This window comes from Cupressus sempervirens, chromosome 11 (assembly GCF_028749045.1).
Source record: "Cupressus sempervirens isolate cs-2001-9-10 chromosome 11, ASM2874904v1, whole genome shotgun sequence".
Taxonomy (NCBI): Eukaryota; Viridiplantae; Streptophyta; class Pinopsida; order Cupressales; family Cupressaceae; genus Cupressus; species Cupressus sempervirens.
In genome coordinates, this window is record NC_143128.1 from 411,975,182 (window position 1) to 411,990,175 (window position 14,994).

At 34.4% G+C, this 14,994-nt stretch overlaps 1 protein-coding gene across 1 annotated transcript; it reads left to right on the forward strand.

Annotated features, from left to right (window-relative positions):
- Positions 1–11,348: 11,348 nt before the first annotated feature.
- On the forward strand, positions 11,349–12,206 carry LOC149530210 (uncharacterized). The gene is made up of 2 exons (XM_089811245.1): positions 11,349–11,737; positions 11,835–12,206. Exons 1-2 carry the CDS (start codon positions 11,410–11,412, stop codon positions 11,972–11,974), a joined length of 468 nt encoding a protein of 155 aa, XP_089667371.1. The 5' UTR covers positions 11,349–11,409; the 3' UTR covers positions 11,975–12,206.
- The last annotated feature ends 2,788 nt before the right edge of the window (positions 12,207–14,994 follow it).

Sequence of the window (14,994 nt, forward strand, 5' to 3'; positions counted from 1 at the left end):
CCCCTTGTCTCACTTTCTCTATCATGTCCCCTCGTACTATTTCTACTAACTTTCCTTGTATCATGTATCTATTTCTCTAGACCTCTCTCTTGGTGTCTACTTCATTCCTCATCCTTATCCCCTTTTCTCACCTCTCTCACATATACCCTCCTATAAGTGCATCTCTCTCTCTCTCTCTCTCTCTCTCTCTCTCTCTCTCTCATCCATCACCATATCCATCTATTGCATGCCCTGATTACTCTTTTTTTTCTACCTCATATAACTCCCCATTCCCATTCTCTCTACCAATATCTCCCCTCCATCCTTCTTTGTTTCTCCCATTTTCCTCCCTTTCTAATCTTATATTCCCCCTATCACCATATCTTCTCACTAATTACCACATCCCCTATGTTGTCTCTTTCTACCTCATATTTCCCCATATATTCTCCCCTTCTCCTATCCCCCACCTCATCTCACCATCTATCCACCTAGTTATTATTTATCTCCACACATTGTCTCACACCCTCTCCCTCTTCTCGTACTCTCTCTTTCTCTTTGTCTCTATCTCATCACTCTCCACCTAACTATTTTGTTTCACTCTCTCCCCTCCCCCTTCTCCCCATCTCCTCATCCTTATTACCATTTATCACTATGTCATATCTCTCACCCTCTCCCACTTATCTTACTCTTTACCCTATTATATTATGTTTCGCTATCTCCCCTCCCTCCTCTCACAATCTCTTCCACACATATTTACCCTCTATATCTACCTCATGTCTCTCACCCTCTCTCTCACATGTCTCTTTACCTCATGCTATTTCTATTTCAACCTCATATCTCTTCTCCTATATCCCCTTTTCTCACTCTCTCTCACATATACATTGCTTTCCTTATGTCTCATTGATGTAGGAGCATCCTAGACTTTCTTGCAATCCTTCATGTTGGTGCCGAGTTATCGTAGCACTTAGTGGGTGCCAAGTTAATGTAGCACTTAGTTAGTGCCGAGTTACTATAGCACTTAGTGGGTGCTGAGTTTTCCTATTTATGCCGAGTGTCAACATTTTGGATGTGATTTCTACATTTTTGGTGCATGCCGACTTGCGGGATTTATTTTGATTATGATTTTTATGATGAGATCTTGCCTTGGGATGTGTCCTAACTATTGTTGGGTTGGCCTTTCTATTTTGTATGTTCTAGAATGTTCTGTAAGTCATTTTGGCAAGTATAAATAAGGGTTTTGTTGAGTCTTTTGGCAGTTTAGTTTTGGGAATAAAGAGAGATGCAGATTTTGGAAAGCTAGGGTTGTGGCTTGGGAACCAGAGGATTTCTTGGTGGACTTGAGGGTACAAGTTTGAATTCTTCTTGGTGTTCTTATCCAGTGGTGTATCTGGACTAGCTGGGATTGGGTTTGTATGTTGGATCTTCTAGAACTGATTGTTTTGTTATTTCTATTTGTATTTGGCCCTAACCCAAAAGGCCTTACAACCGGGCATATTGCATGTAATCAGTTATATCTATGATTAAAAACTTGTGATTTGATAACAAATCTTTCATTATTGTTTCTTGTTGTTGTGTTTTCACTATGTGGTTTTATTGCTAGGGGCTAGGACATCTGCTTTGGGGATTCTCTTGCCTTGCATTGCATCATTCATTATTTCTCAAACTCTCTTTCTATGATCACAAAATGTACCTCTCTCTCTCTCACACACACACATACACACATGTCCCCTCCTATTACTACTGCCTATTCTCTCTTTCATGTATATTTATCTGTCACCTTCTATCTTGGTGTCTACTTCATGTATCACCCTCATGCCCATGTCTTCCATTATCCTATCTTCATCCCCTTCTGACCATTGCTTCTCCTAATTACCATAATTATAGAAGATATGCATGTGTAAGAAGACATGTGTTGCAAGAAGAGAGCGCCTCCATAGAGGAGAATATCTACCCTCTCTCCTTCAACCACTACTGTGTATTATCATAGGCACTGATGATAACATATGCCCCTGCAAACAAATATTCATTTCCCTAATCATCTGAAGAGGTAAACAGTTAGACATCTCTTATATTTATAGGCAAATAGTACCCAATATTGCAAGATAGTTAATAAAACCAATTATATCATTTAAATAAGATAACTTCTTGTTTCTCTACTTTTGGTCTCTCTTTTTTAACCCAATGTTATCTTTATATAATCATTGTCCTCTTTTACAACATAAATTCATGAGAGTTCCTTTTTCTAAGTAGTCTCAAAATTTTCTCAAGCCAATGACAGTTATTTGTAATATTACTCAAGGATGTATGGATGTTGAAGTCATGATAGTCGAAAGATGTTAGAGAAGTTATCACATTGTGGACCTTGGATGAAATATTCAACCTACTTGAGATCAAAGATAAATAGGCTCTGTCACAACCAAATTCTTCATGTGTGTGGCCTCTCAGATCCAGATAGATTATAAAAAGGTATTTTCTTTCATCCAACTCTACGCCACAATAGTAGTCACAGTGATGTATTTGATAATGCACATAGGAGAATGAAGCATTAAATTATAAAATTCAAAGAAATCTATCAAATTATCTTAATTAGAACATAGAAAATATTCAACATTATTTAATTCATATTAAATCCTCATTTTCATACAAAGTAGTTAGAGGATACCCAAATGATAGAGTTCCTAAATTTTAACTCAACTTTGCTAAAATATTTAAATGTAAGACATCATGGTACACACCCGAGACAATTAATTCAAGAATTCAAAAAATAGAGGTTGATTGCAGTCTATAAATTGGATTAGCAGAAAATAATATGACATTCTAACATTTATGATATATTGGAAGGTATGGCATTGACAATTTTTGTATGTTAGCAGCTATTGCTCTCGACCTCTGCAATGATCCCTACACTGACTTTGATAAGTGTGATGGTCGTAAAATATGTTGAGTTAAAACATATGAATTCTGTGTCATTTGGTTATCTCTAGTAACTGAAGAAGATGAGGGTGGCCAAACACAATCAAGAGCTTTTGGACTCTTCCATTATTCTACATTCATTATGTTTTGCTAGCTAACACTTCACTTAGTAATTGCCTCAACTATCAATTACTGAAGAAATATTAAGAGCATTGATTTTAGAGACAAGCATCAATTTTTTTCAAAATGGAAAAATGTTTACATTGATGAATGCTTCCACTGTAGAAATCCTCTTAGCTTAACTAGATGCTCTATTTTTATCTCTTACAATCATTATAGTTAATTTACAATTCTATAACTATTGGAAATATAATAGGGAAAAGTAAACTCTAAGAGAGTGGGGGGTGAATTAGCACATGAAAAATTTTAACCATAAAATCATTCACCTCACATCCATCTCATAATTCAATAAGTAAATTGAAATACCAGATCAAGAATATGCATCTAGATCATGTAAATAAGTAATCATTCACACAAATGACACAATATATGATTACCCAAAAACTCTCCAAGGAGAAGGTAAAACTAGGGTGGGGATGACACCCACAAATCTCTACTACAACAGTAATAAAGTGTATCCAATGAAGGTTACAATGTATTGATTATGAAACATGATCTACCTTGTGAAAGGTCTACCTTGTTAAAGACTTAAAAAGATTGTTAGGTCTCACCCTGTTAGAATGTCTTAGCAATGATCCTTCGATTAGCACTCTGTTACTTGATGACAGATCACTTCTTTCCTAATGTGTACTTGATCCTTTCTGGTTAGATGTATCTCTATTTTCTTCTAATTCCTCTCCACTATTCTCCTCTAATTGATTCTACAATGTATTTTAAATCACAACTCTTTAGTCACCATGAATGCTTTGTTTGCACATGCAAAAATTCTCTCTTTTCTCCTTACACATTCATCAAAAGTTTAGGGTTTTTCCTCCTTGAGAAGACCTAGATGACTTAGGGTTAGGTATGAATCAACGATTTTGATTCACCCATATTGTTGCTTAATCCTTCCCTTTTTCTGATTGGTTGTATGTAATGCATAGAGATTCACAATAAAGATTCATTCTTATCATCTAAGATTGTAAAATAATCCTTAAGTCGACTAAAAAATGGTTTACATAGAATTTTGTGCCATTACAAACACTTATGTCAAAACTATATAACTCGGCACTTGAAATCCCTGATGCTTGGCATCAACTGTAACTTCAATGTTGTCACTCGGTCTCTAAATGACTCGGCATTTGAATAACTCGACACATACTATCTACTCGACACACTGCTTACTTAACACTTGAATTACTTAGCACACATTGTTGCTCGACACTTGAATGACTCGACATGCACTAATTTGACATGTTATGCTCGACATGCATTACTTGTTCGGCATGAATGAAGTACATAACTTATAAATGACTTAAGTGTATAGACACTCATTTGTCAAAACCAATCTGAGATCAACAATCTGACATGAGTGACAAAAACACTTGGTCATCCATGAATGATCTTTACTTATGAGCATAACTCAGATATTCAATGTCTTTGTTTGGCTTATATACAAAATTTCAAAATTTTGCAAAATATGACTTATTAATCATACCTCAAAATCTCATAACTCCCCTCAACTTAATCACATTGTTTTGTATCTAAATCAAAATCATTCCTTCTACTGAGTAGATTTGCATAAGTTGATCTATGTACTTTCTTTCTTTCATTGACTCCCCCTATCTCAAAAATAGTAGTTCCCCCAAAAATGTTATCTCCTTCATTATCTCTCCCATACTTCTTTTTCTCTTATTTCTCCCCCTTTTGATACTTATGTCAAAGGTTTATACACTTAGAGTGTGTTTGTCCAAAAATGTTTTATGGATTTCAAGCATAATTTTCAAAGTAGCATCCCAATTGTCACAAGCTACCTCCAATGATTTGATTTGGATGGCCAACTCAGCAACAAGGTGTACTAAGCCTTCATGATTAGAAAGATGCAAATCTTTCTTCATGAGTGTTTCAGCAAAGGCTAGTTCCTTGTGCAATATCTCCATATGTGGAGTCAACATAAAGAAGATGCTAATCAGTTTAGTCTTTATGCTTGCTTCATCTGCATGTAGCACTGCTAACTGACTCTAGGAGTTCAAGAGATTTTTGAAATGTTTCTCACTCTAGGCTAGAGACCTTGGTAGAGTTATGCTAGTTGACTACATATGATTCTCCAAATTTATTATGTGGCTTCTGACTTCCTATGTGAAAAGTGTTGGATTACACAATTTGGTGTATAAAGAGAAAATGTTCTCTAGTACCTTCTTCACACTGCCAATTTTGGTTGCTAACTCAACCCGTGATAGTGCAATAATACTTCATATCTTTTCATTAACCTTATTTTGAAACTTTCTTTCAGACCATTCAAGTAATTTCATATTTGAATCTAGTTATGTGTAATTAACCTTCCCAACTAAGCTAGTTAACCTTCTCAACTAGGCTTTGCTGCCTCTGGTGTTGTTTAGCTAAATGCATCAAGAAAACTTTCCTTGATATCTAGAAAAGCTTGCTTTTACCTATGCTCCCTTCTGAGTAGTTCTTGGTTTTTCTTCTTTGCAAGAGCATCCTGTAGTATGCTCATCTATTCAATAGTGATGGTTGTAAGATCAAACTTTGGCAACTCAATCACTTGATCCAAGTTCACATCACCAAATGATGTAACATCATCTACCTTGGATATGATTGGGCTCAACCTTGATGATTGTAAAGGTATAGCTTCTATACTTGGCCTATGAAGAGCTTGACTTGGAGGAGTAGCAGTTTTTGGCAAAGTCATCAGTGTTTGTATTGCTAGTTTCTCCTCAGGTTTTGTAGTCAAACCTAGCTATTTAGTCCTATCCTTTTCTTTCTCTACATTCTTAGTTACACCTTGATCTTGTGTTGTAGGTGCAAGAGTACCTACCTGACTTGTTAGAATTTGTGTTGTATCTTGTGCTTCTGTAGAAAGTTTTGGTACTGACAAGTGTGTACCAATTTTTTGATATTGGTCATGGATGGCTCTTTTCTTTGATACACTACAAGGGGTAATGTAGGTTGTATCATGGTGGATTGAGGAGGGACTATAGATGTCTCTTGTGTTTGAATTTCCTCCCCTACAAATGCCTTGTCTGCCTTCTCAATCTCATCAATACTTATCAGTATAGGATTTTCACAAAGTTTTGTCTGGGTACTGGATTCTATCAGTATCTTCTTCAAGTCTTCCTTTATAAGGGGGGTGATCTTCTAAGTGATAGTATCAGAAATATCCTTAATCTTTACAGTATCAGTGTCTGTATTCAACTCATGTTGAGGACTAAAACTCAACATTAGTGTATCTAGTACAACCTATTCTATCTACTACTCAACCTCAGTTGGTGCTCGTGTGTCTATGTTCATTTCAGTGCCTTCCACAACTGTATCTTTTTTAGTTTCTTCTTTGGTAACCTCAGTAACTTGTTGTTGTTCATCTTTGTCCTCACCTACCTCAATAGGTGTCTTCTCTATTTCCTTGGGTGTAGTTGAACCATATAATGACTTCTACAACTAGGTGGTCTTTTTTACAACATTCTCAATATTATTCTACAATATGCTAAATGCATTGTATTTAGGTGCAAATTTCCCTACATGCTTCTTCATTTCCTTTGTCATTGTTGTCCTATCCAATTATGAAATCACTTGTGCAAGTGCAGTCTCTCTAATTTGTCTTTCTGTATTGAGATTATATTTCCACTTTTACTCAACTCTGTCATATAGATCTTTTAGTAATGAGCTGACAATCTCAATCAGAGTCTGTTTGAATGTTGCTATCATGACATATATTGAATCCTCTACTTGGCTCATCTCAATTTTTCCAAGTTTATCAAACTCAATATGTGTGAAACTAGATAAGTTAGCATTATTCTTTATGTTTTCACATATATTGTCTAAACTTGAGGAAGGACTATGACTTACCACTTTGAATTGGCTGTTGTCATCAAATTTTGTCCTCTCTTCACTAGATTCAGTTGAAGCTATATATTTTCTTCTTGGTCTCTTCTCAAAATCGTCTTCTTTACTAGCTGATCTAACCCTCTTCTCTTTCGGTTTTTCTATTTCTTGAGCCTTTTTAGTAGTAGTTCTGTGCTTTCCCTAGTAGTAGGAACTTTAGGCTTAGGTTGTGTGAGTTTTGAAACCTTCTTTTGCTTGCTCACTACTAGAGTTTTAACTTTTCTCTTCTTTTTCTTAGTGGTTGTAGGTGCTTCACTGGCTTCTTCTCCCTCAACACCTTCTTCAATTTCTACCTCTTCTTCTTGGTCTTCACCTTGACCTTGAGTAATGGCCAATGGTGTTTGGGCAGGTACATCTTCTTCTTCATCATTATCTTCTTCTTTTTCCCCCTCATCAAATTTCTCATTGAGTTTCTTGACCATTTTATTCTTCTTTCTTATGACTAAGGAAATCTTTAAATTCATTGCAATTTTAGATTTAGCCACATCATAATTTCCAATAGTTATAGCCTTCTTATATATTTCTTCTACAAGTAAAGCTATAATTGTTGTAGATGCATCATCCACATTGATCTCATAGCCTAGTAGCCTTAGCAATCTTACTCTTGGGACTACAACCTATACGCATGTGAAATCAATGTCAACTAGAAAGAAAACATCATTGAAATGTTTCTCAACTATTGAAACTGGTATCCTCAGTCTTTTCTTTATTAACTGCTTAAAATCTTCAAAGTAGCTAGTCATTATAGACTCAAAATTTTCTCCTAGTTGCTCAATAAATTCACCTATTTGCATTGTAATAGATCTATTTGTCTTCCATGCAACTTTACCAAAAGTAGGGAATGTATTCTATACATAGAATAATATACATACAAGAATTGAACCAAATTTGCATTGTGCACTCTTCGTCTTCCTTATTAATCCCAATTTTTTTGTCTATTGTTGCTACTACAACTCAGCAAGGTCATAAGTATGATCCTTCTTAACTATCTTGTAGCCAATGTCAATAACAATAAAAGGTACACTATTGAGCTTGCTGGATTGATAGAATTTGTGTGCTATAATCCTTACTACATAAGCAATTAGGGGATCTGAGATAGTGTCATTTTTCATTCCTCTTTTGTTCCACACTACTCCTGTATTCTTCTCAATAACTTCTTTTGCTTCACTCCTCATGGTTTAGGTTGGTCTAGGGTTGGATACCCTATTACTCTATATACAATATTCTTTGTGATCTTTACTGGTCCATTTTCCAACCATATATAATTATCATGAATTCTGCTTAGAACTATCTTTATCCATTTTGTTTTCAAGATGTTGGGAAAATCTAGGGCACAGGTTAACCCTTTTGTCTCTATAATTTTGAATTCATCTTTCAATACTTTGTTTTCACATAGTTTTCCATAGGTTTTTTAAATCTCCATGTCACCTATGCTACCCACCTTGCATGTGTAGAAAAATCTCACATCTTGCATTAAAACTTGTGATGGTATCATTGATAACACACCAAATGAATATTGTTTGTAAGCAATATCAGGAATAGCTCTAAAGTTTGGTTGTTTGATCTCATTTCTTATCAATTGTACATTCAAAACTTCCTTACCCTCTTTAACCTTAGTAGCTGAAGAACTAGATGCCATTACAAAAACCTAGGGTTTACAAAAATTCAAACTGCATAGCTTAGCATACAATAAACACCTTTATAAATCTACTGAGATGGTGTCGAGAAACTGTTGTATCCTGTTTGCAAACTCTTGGAATGATCTCTTCAATTTTTCTTTAGCTCTTTATGCTCTCTTCAATTTTGAATGATGTTGAATGAGTCAACAATTGATCATATAGACCTTAAAACCTCACATTTAATGCTCAACATTTACACATTTGTAAGCTCAACTTGAATAGAAATTTTATTCACTCAATTTCCATGCAATTTCCTTTACGCTCAGCAACCACTATGAGTTCGATCAACACTATCACTTATGATAGCTCAACACCAATTAACATTTCACTCGAAAGCTAAAGTGAAACTCTTCATGCTCGATAGTAACATGAAAACTATCACAACTTAAAGATTTCTTCCAGGTTATGATCAACACTTTGCATCTTTCTTCATGCATATATAATCTTTTTAGAACTAAATCCTTGGAACTGATGTATAGTATGTCTTTTAAATATCAATCGCAACATACCTCTTCATTTCTTAATTGGAGGTGATGTGATCACCGGAGCCATTGGGTGAAGTAATCCCATCTAAACTTGATGTGCTGCAATCTTCCTTTCTCTTCCATGTCTTATTCACCTCATCGCTGACATTTTCAACATCTGGCTTTCCTTTACCTTTGTTGAACTCATTCCTCAGTGCTTTTGACCTTGTTGGACAATTTCTGCTTATGTGACTAGTCTGTAAACAACTAAAACATGTAGTTTGCCTCAACCATCTTTTGTAGTCACTTTTGAATTGTGTTCTTATGCAATTTTCAGCAACATGTCCATACTCTCAATTATAAGAATTGTCATTGTGCTTTACCTTTGTCTACTTGTTTGATGACCATTTGGGTTTGAATTTGCACTCATATTCTCTATGTCCATATTTTTGATAGTTATAGTAGTATCCTTCAAATCTTTGTGTGCTTATGGTCTTGGTTTTGCATTCATGTGCCTGATGTCCTTATTTATTGCATTTGTAGTGACCTATGAACTTCTTCTTAGGATTCAAATTTGTAGTCTTGCTCTAACAAACATTGGCAATATGAACTATCTTACCACAATTATGACAAGTAGGTTTGAAGTTCCTACATTTGGCATTCCTTTGTTCACCACTTTTAGATGATTCTCCTTCTTCAGTACTAGTACAACCTAATCTAGTAGTATCACTGTTGGATCTAAGAGATCTCATAAATTGCTCAAAGAATATGATAGCTTCACCAGGTCTGTTGAAGCTTTTAGAAAACTCTTTTTCTATTTTCAAATCATTTCTCAGTTGTTCATTTTACAACTTTAGTGTTGTGATCTCAATATCTTTTCCATCCAGTTCATGATTTGCACTCATGACTCGATTCATCATCTCCAATTGCAGTATTGAGCTGTAAGGGATTGCAACTTGTAATCACTAGATAATAATAATATTGGACTTGTTGTTGGTCGATATAGCTCAGGGATTGAGTGAGCCTCGTTAAATCTTTGTGTCTTGTGTTCTCTTCTGTGTAATTTATTATTTTTAATATTTCTTATATTTGCATGTAATTCTTATTCATGTCCATGGTTGATCCTAACAAATTGCTCATAGTGTCTCCTCCCTCTAATGAAAAAATAATTGAAGGGGGCAAGTTACATTTGGAACTTTTCGTTACACATTCTCATGCAAGAAAGTGCACACATACAATATTGTTAGTAGAAGTATACAAAAATCTCAAAAGACATTCATGTTTCTAATCCATACTAATGGAGACCATTGTTCAATGTCAGGGAAACTATCACGGAATTGTGGATTTCATGGTGCAAATGTCCCTAATTGTATTAACAAGTTTCTCTTTGCACTAGTAGATTTGTTAAGCATCAAGTACATTTTTTAATTTTCAATACAAAAAGTAGTAAACTCTAAAACCCTCCTATTGAAATGTATGCACATCAATGATTAATGCCTATTGAATTATTAGAAAGTCTAAGAAATATATGATCTAGAGTTTGGGGAGAGAGGAAAAAGTGAGAAAATGAGGGAGAGAGGGAGGAAAGTAAATAGTTTTAAATAATGGTGACGAACAAAGCATGAGATAGAGAGGTAGTGAGAGAATGCTAATAGCTACTACAAGTGTTTAATGTCAAATCTCTTCACAAAAGTAATAAAAATGACCCTACTAATTTATTTTTTATTGTTTCTTTGTATATTGAACCTATAGCACGCCATATTTTTCAAATCATAACTAAAATTTGACAAATAGAAAGGAAGGTGGTACGAAGAATAAATATTATGACAAAACTTTTCAAATCAGCCACTAAATGACATTTAAGCAAAACTTAAATCTAATGAAAAACTCATCCTTAAACCAAAAAAAACTTTAAAAACTAATTTTTTAAAATAAACAAATTAAAAAGCAACGAAGAAGAATATTTAAAATGTTACTATTTATAGAAAAGAACGATGAAAGATATATCATTTCTTTAAATGCAAATGTATTTGCTTTTTGTTTTTTCTCAAATTTTCTATAAATGCAAATGTATTTGCTTTTTGTTTTTTTCTATATTTTTCTTTATATGCAAATGTATTTGCTATTTGTTTTATTTCTATTTTTTTTTTTGAGATTTTGTCTTTTTCTTCTTTTTAACGGTTTGCTTTTTGTTTTGAGAGTCTTTTTAAGGTTTTGCCTGTCGTGAGAAGATTTTTTACATCGATATAAATACGTTTACTGGTTTGTGAGCTTTGTAAATTTATGAGCAGTAGCAGGAAAAATTTTCAGTAGCCATGGAGTTTGGTGCAATAGTCTTGTTATCACTGGTGCTGGTTGTGCACATATTCACAAATCCAGAGGGACGTTCTGGATACTTGAAATCAATGAGTAAGGAAGGGTGCAGAGATTGCCTGAGCACAGCAGAGAGTGTTATCGATGGCTGTCTTTCTCAGTCGGAGGGGCGTGCTGTGGCCGCAGGCTGCTCTTTGCGCTATGCGACATACCCCTTCTTTTCACACAAAGATGCCACCGATCTTTCTAAATTCTTGCCTGAATCAGTGAGTAAGGAAGGGTGCAGAGACAAAGACACTGCTGATCTAAATCAATCTTTCCCTAAATTAGGTTGGAAAATTGTAACCCTATTTGTCTAACCTTTTATATTGAATGAGGATATTGCAAATTCATCTAAATATTAACTGCTTCTCCTTTCTTTCTGCAGAGTTTCCTGAATTCTGGATATTAATTGGGGCTTTTGCAGCCGCCGCCGTTCTCATTTGTTTTGTAAGCGTGCTCGTTTCTATTTATCGAGGGAGAGTGTTGATGAAAGAGGGCGTTGACAAAATGCATGAATTGATTTGAAGATGAGAAGCCAATGCATGATACTGTTTACACAGTCGAGTGTACATATTTGTCGAGTTAAATGTATCAGTCGAAAGAATCCTTGTAATGTATAAATACAATGTGCATGCTCTGTTTTTTCCCCTTCAATTGTAAGCGGCAGTCATTCTTTCTCGTAAAAACAGAGAAGAAAAACAAGATGTAATCCTTTTGCTGAATTGAGTGAATACAATATTCTCTGTATTTGTATTAAGGGTTTTCTTTACAAATTTTCTGTTTAATGCATGTGTTTCAAGATTCTACAGATACATGTTTTTGAGAAGCAATCTAACATCATCCACGATTCATTTCATAAGTTAGAAGATTGTTAAGTATTACATTTTTTCCAATATTATATTCCATCTTAACATTTTTATTTCAATTTTATAGTTACTTTGTATTTGAAATTTATTAGTTTTTTCAAAGCAGATCCTAATGCATCTATATTATGTGAGGTTTCACCTCAAACCTGTCCGACACTGGTAAATGGTATTCTTTGGCTGGTTTGCGGTACGGTTTTCTGTCAGTCACCATGTCACTAGCCTGCAATTAATAGTGAGATTTTTTAATCTAATCACATCTCTTGCTCCGCATCTTGATTCTTCATTTAATATTAAGAATTGCGAATCTAAGTGGATCTCCCCTGTGATTCTTTACATGGAAAATCACTTGAAGTGCACCATAACCAGGGGAACTAAGCAGGATGGTTCAGCATTGGCTGCTCAAAACAGAGCCAAACGAATGCTCATGGCAGCATTAGCGAAACAAGAACAGAAAGGAATGAAAAAATGCGCAGGCCCAAACAACATGAGCAGGGGAGGGGCTTCTGATATGATAAAGCATTTGGTCTTGTGGCTTTTGGACAGGCATTCTCAATTGTGATGTGAATATCAGGATTTAACTATGTGATTTTGAGTCAAACTCGATGACCCATGTTTCATGAGTAGTGATTCAACATGAATCCATCTCTCATGAGAATAAATCGAACACTTAACACTCATTGGATCTAGGTGATGCTCACAGGGGTGAAGCACCGGGACTTCCCGGGAGGTCACCCATCCTAGTACTACTCCAGCCTTAGCGGGCTTAACTATAGAGTTTCCTCCACAGTTAAACCCAAAGCTTGCAACCCCATTTGCAAAACTTTCACCAAGTGTTGTGCCTTATGAACCATTCATTAGAAAGCCCCTTAAGCTTATCAATTGATAAGTCAAGTTTAATATTGAGAGGTTTTCCTATAATGCTAGATATTGCTTTCAAGCTACATGGATGGATAATTTTGTATCTATATAAATAGAATGCTAGTGAATGAATGAATAATTTTGTATCTATATAAATATTTGAATGTTTCAGTGCATTTCATTAGAATATTAGTGAATGAATTTGAATGTTGCAGTGCATTTGATTAGAATATTAGTGAATGTTTACAGAATTCTGTATAAAGGGTAAGAATGTTTTGGAAAGCTTTCAATCTTTGAAATGATAGTGATCAGTCAAAATGGTTGTACATGTTGTTTTCTTTATTAATTAAGAATCTTGAAAGAGCATTGCAAATATTTTGGAATCTTTTGAATGTTCCAAATATGTAGAAAACTTGTTATTTTTAATATGGATTTCTGGTTTTATTGTTGGGTATATTAACCTTCGTATAATAAAACCCAAATGAGCCATCAAGTCAAAAGTCCTAGGTTGTCACTAGGATGTTTTGACCAGATCTATATTTAGATGCTAGTTAATGCCTTGCCTAGATAGCGCAACACCTCTAGGTAGAATTAATGCACAGACCTAAACCACAAAACCATATATAAAAATAACAAATTTTCTAGAGAGAAAACAAGATTCTCTGATGCATCAAAGTTTCTGTTTTCATAAAGAGTATGCTGGTAAACATTTGTCACCAAACACAACAAAAGAAAAAACAATCACTTGTTCAAAGAGAAACAAACACTAATCTGCTCATCAACTACATTTTCAAAATCTAGATTGATATCTAAGAAACATGATATCCATTGAAAGTCAATAATCTTCACAACTTGGTTCAATTAATGCCTTTATGAAACTTACTACCCACTACAATTCTTTCCAATGGCAAATGAATATAATCTTGATGAATTCAGGACTAAAGATCATCATCGATAAAATTTAGGACTAAAAGAAGACTAGGGCTAACTCATTTTCATGGACAATATAGATAAATGAAAAAAAAAAAACCACAAAAAATGGAAGGAGAGTAGAGTTCAGAGAACACTTAAGTGAAAAATACTTCATTTGAGCTCTAAAGATGACCTATCCAAAGATGATGTTTGGAAGAAAAAAAACGCCATCCCAATAAACAGTAAAAGATTCATATTGTAAATGATATAAGAAGACAAGACCAGTTGTCTTTTAACACAATATTTAGCCTTCTAAATGTTAAAACCTCTATATAATTTAAAGTTACAAGACATATTGGGATAATTAGATGCTCTGTTGTGATCTCTACAATAATTATTAGTTAATTCTAATTCTTTGACTTAACTTCGACATCTTTTCAAATTAATTTTTTTTTAAAATCTCATAGCTACATGTCTGATCAAAGATGAATGTCAACGGATCACCTCCAACATATCAAAAAATAATTAAAACAATTAAATACAAGTCCAAAATGAAAAAAATTGGTCCAAACTGAAGAGAGTTGTAGGGAAGAAAAGACATTCTTTCAGCCTTCTTGTGGCTGCTATATATTTTTAGCTAGGTCTGTCTATACTAATGGTTAACCTACTCTATTATTTTTTCATGTCACCTATTGGTAACATCTATTCTTTGTAGATTTGATTTGCTCACTATTGGGGAAATAAACATACTATGTAATGTAGAAGGTTCAAAAGAAATCTAGAATCCACATCTATTAAAATTGAGCAATTCAACTAAAATGAACATTACATGTCAAGAAAAAAAAAGTGTTCTATCAGAGAAGATATTTCATCATCCATTTTGATGCACAAATGGTATTTGATGTGGAA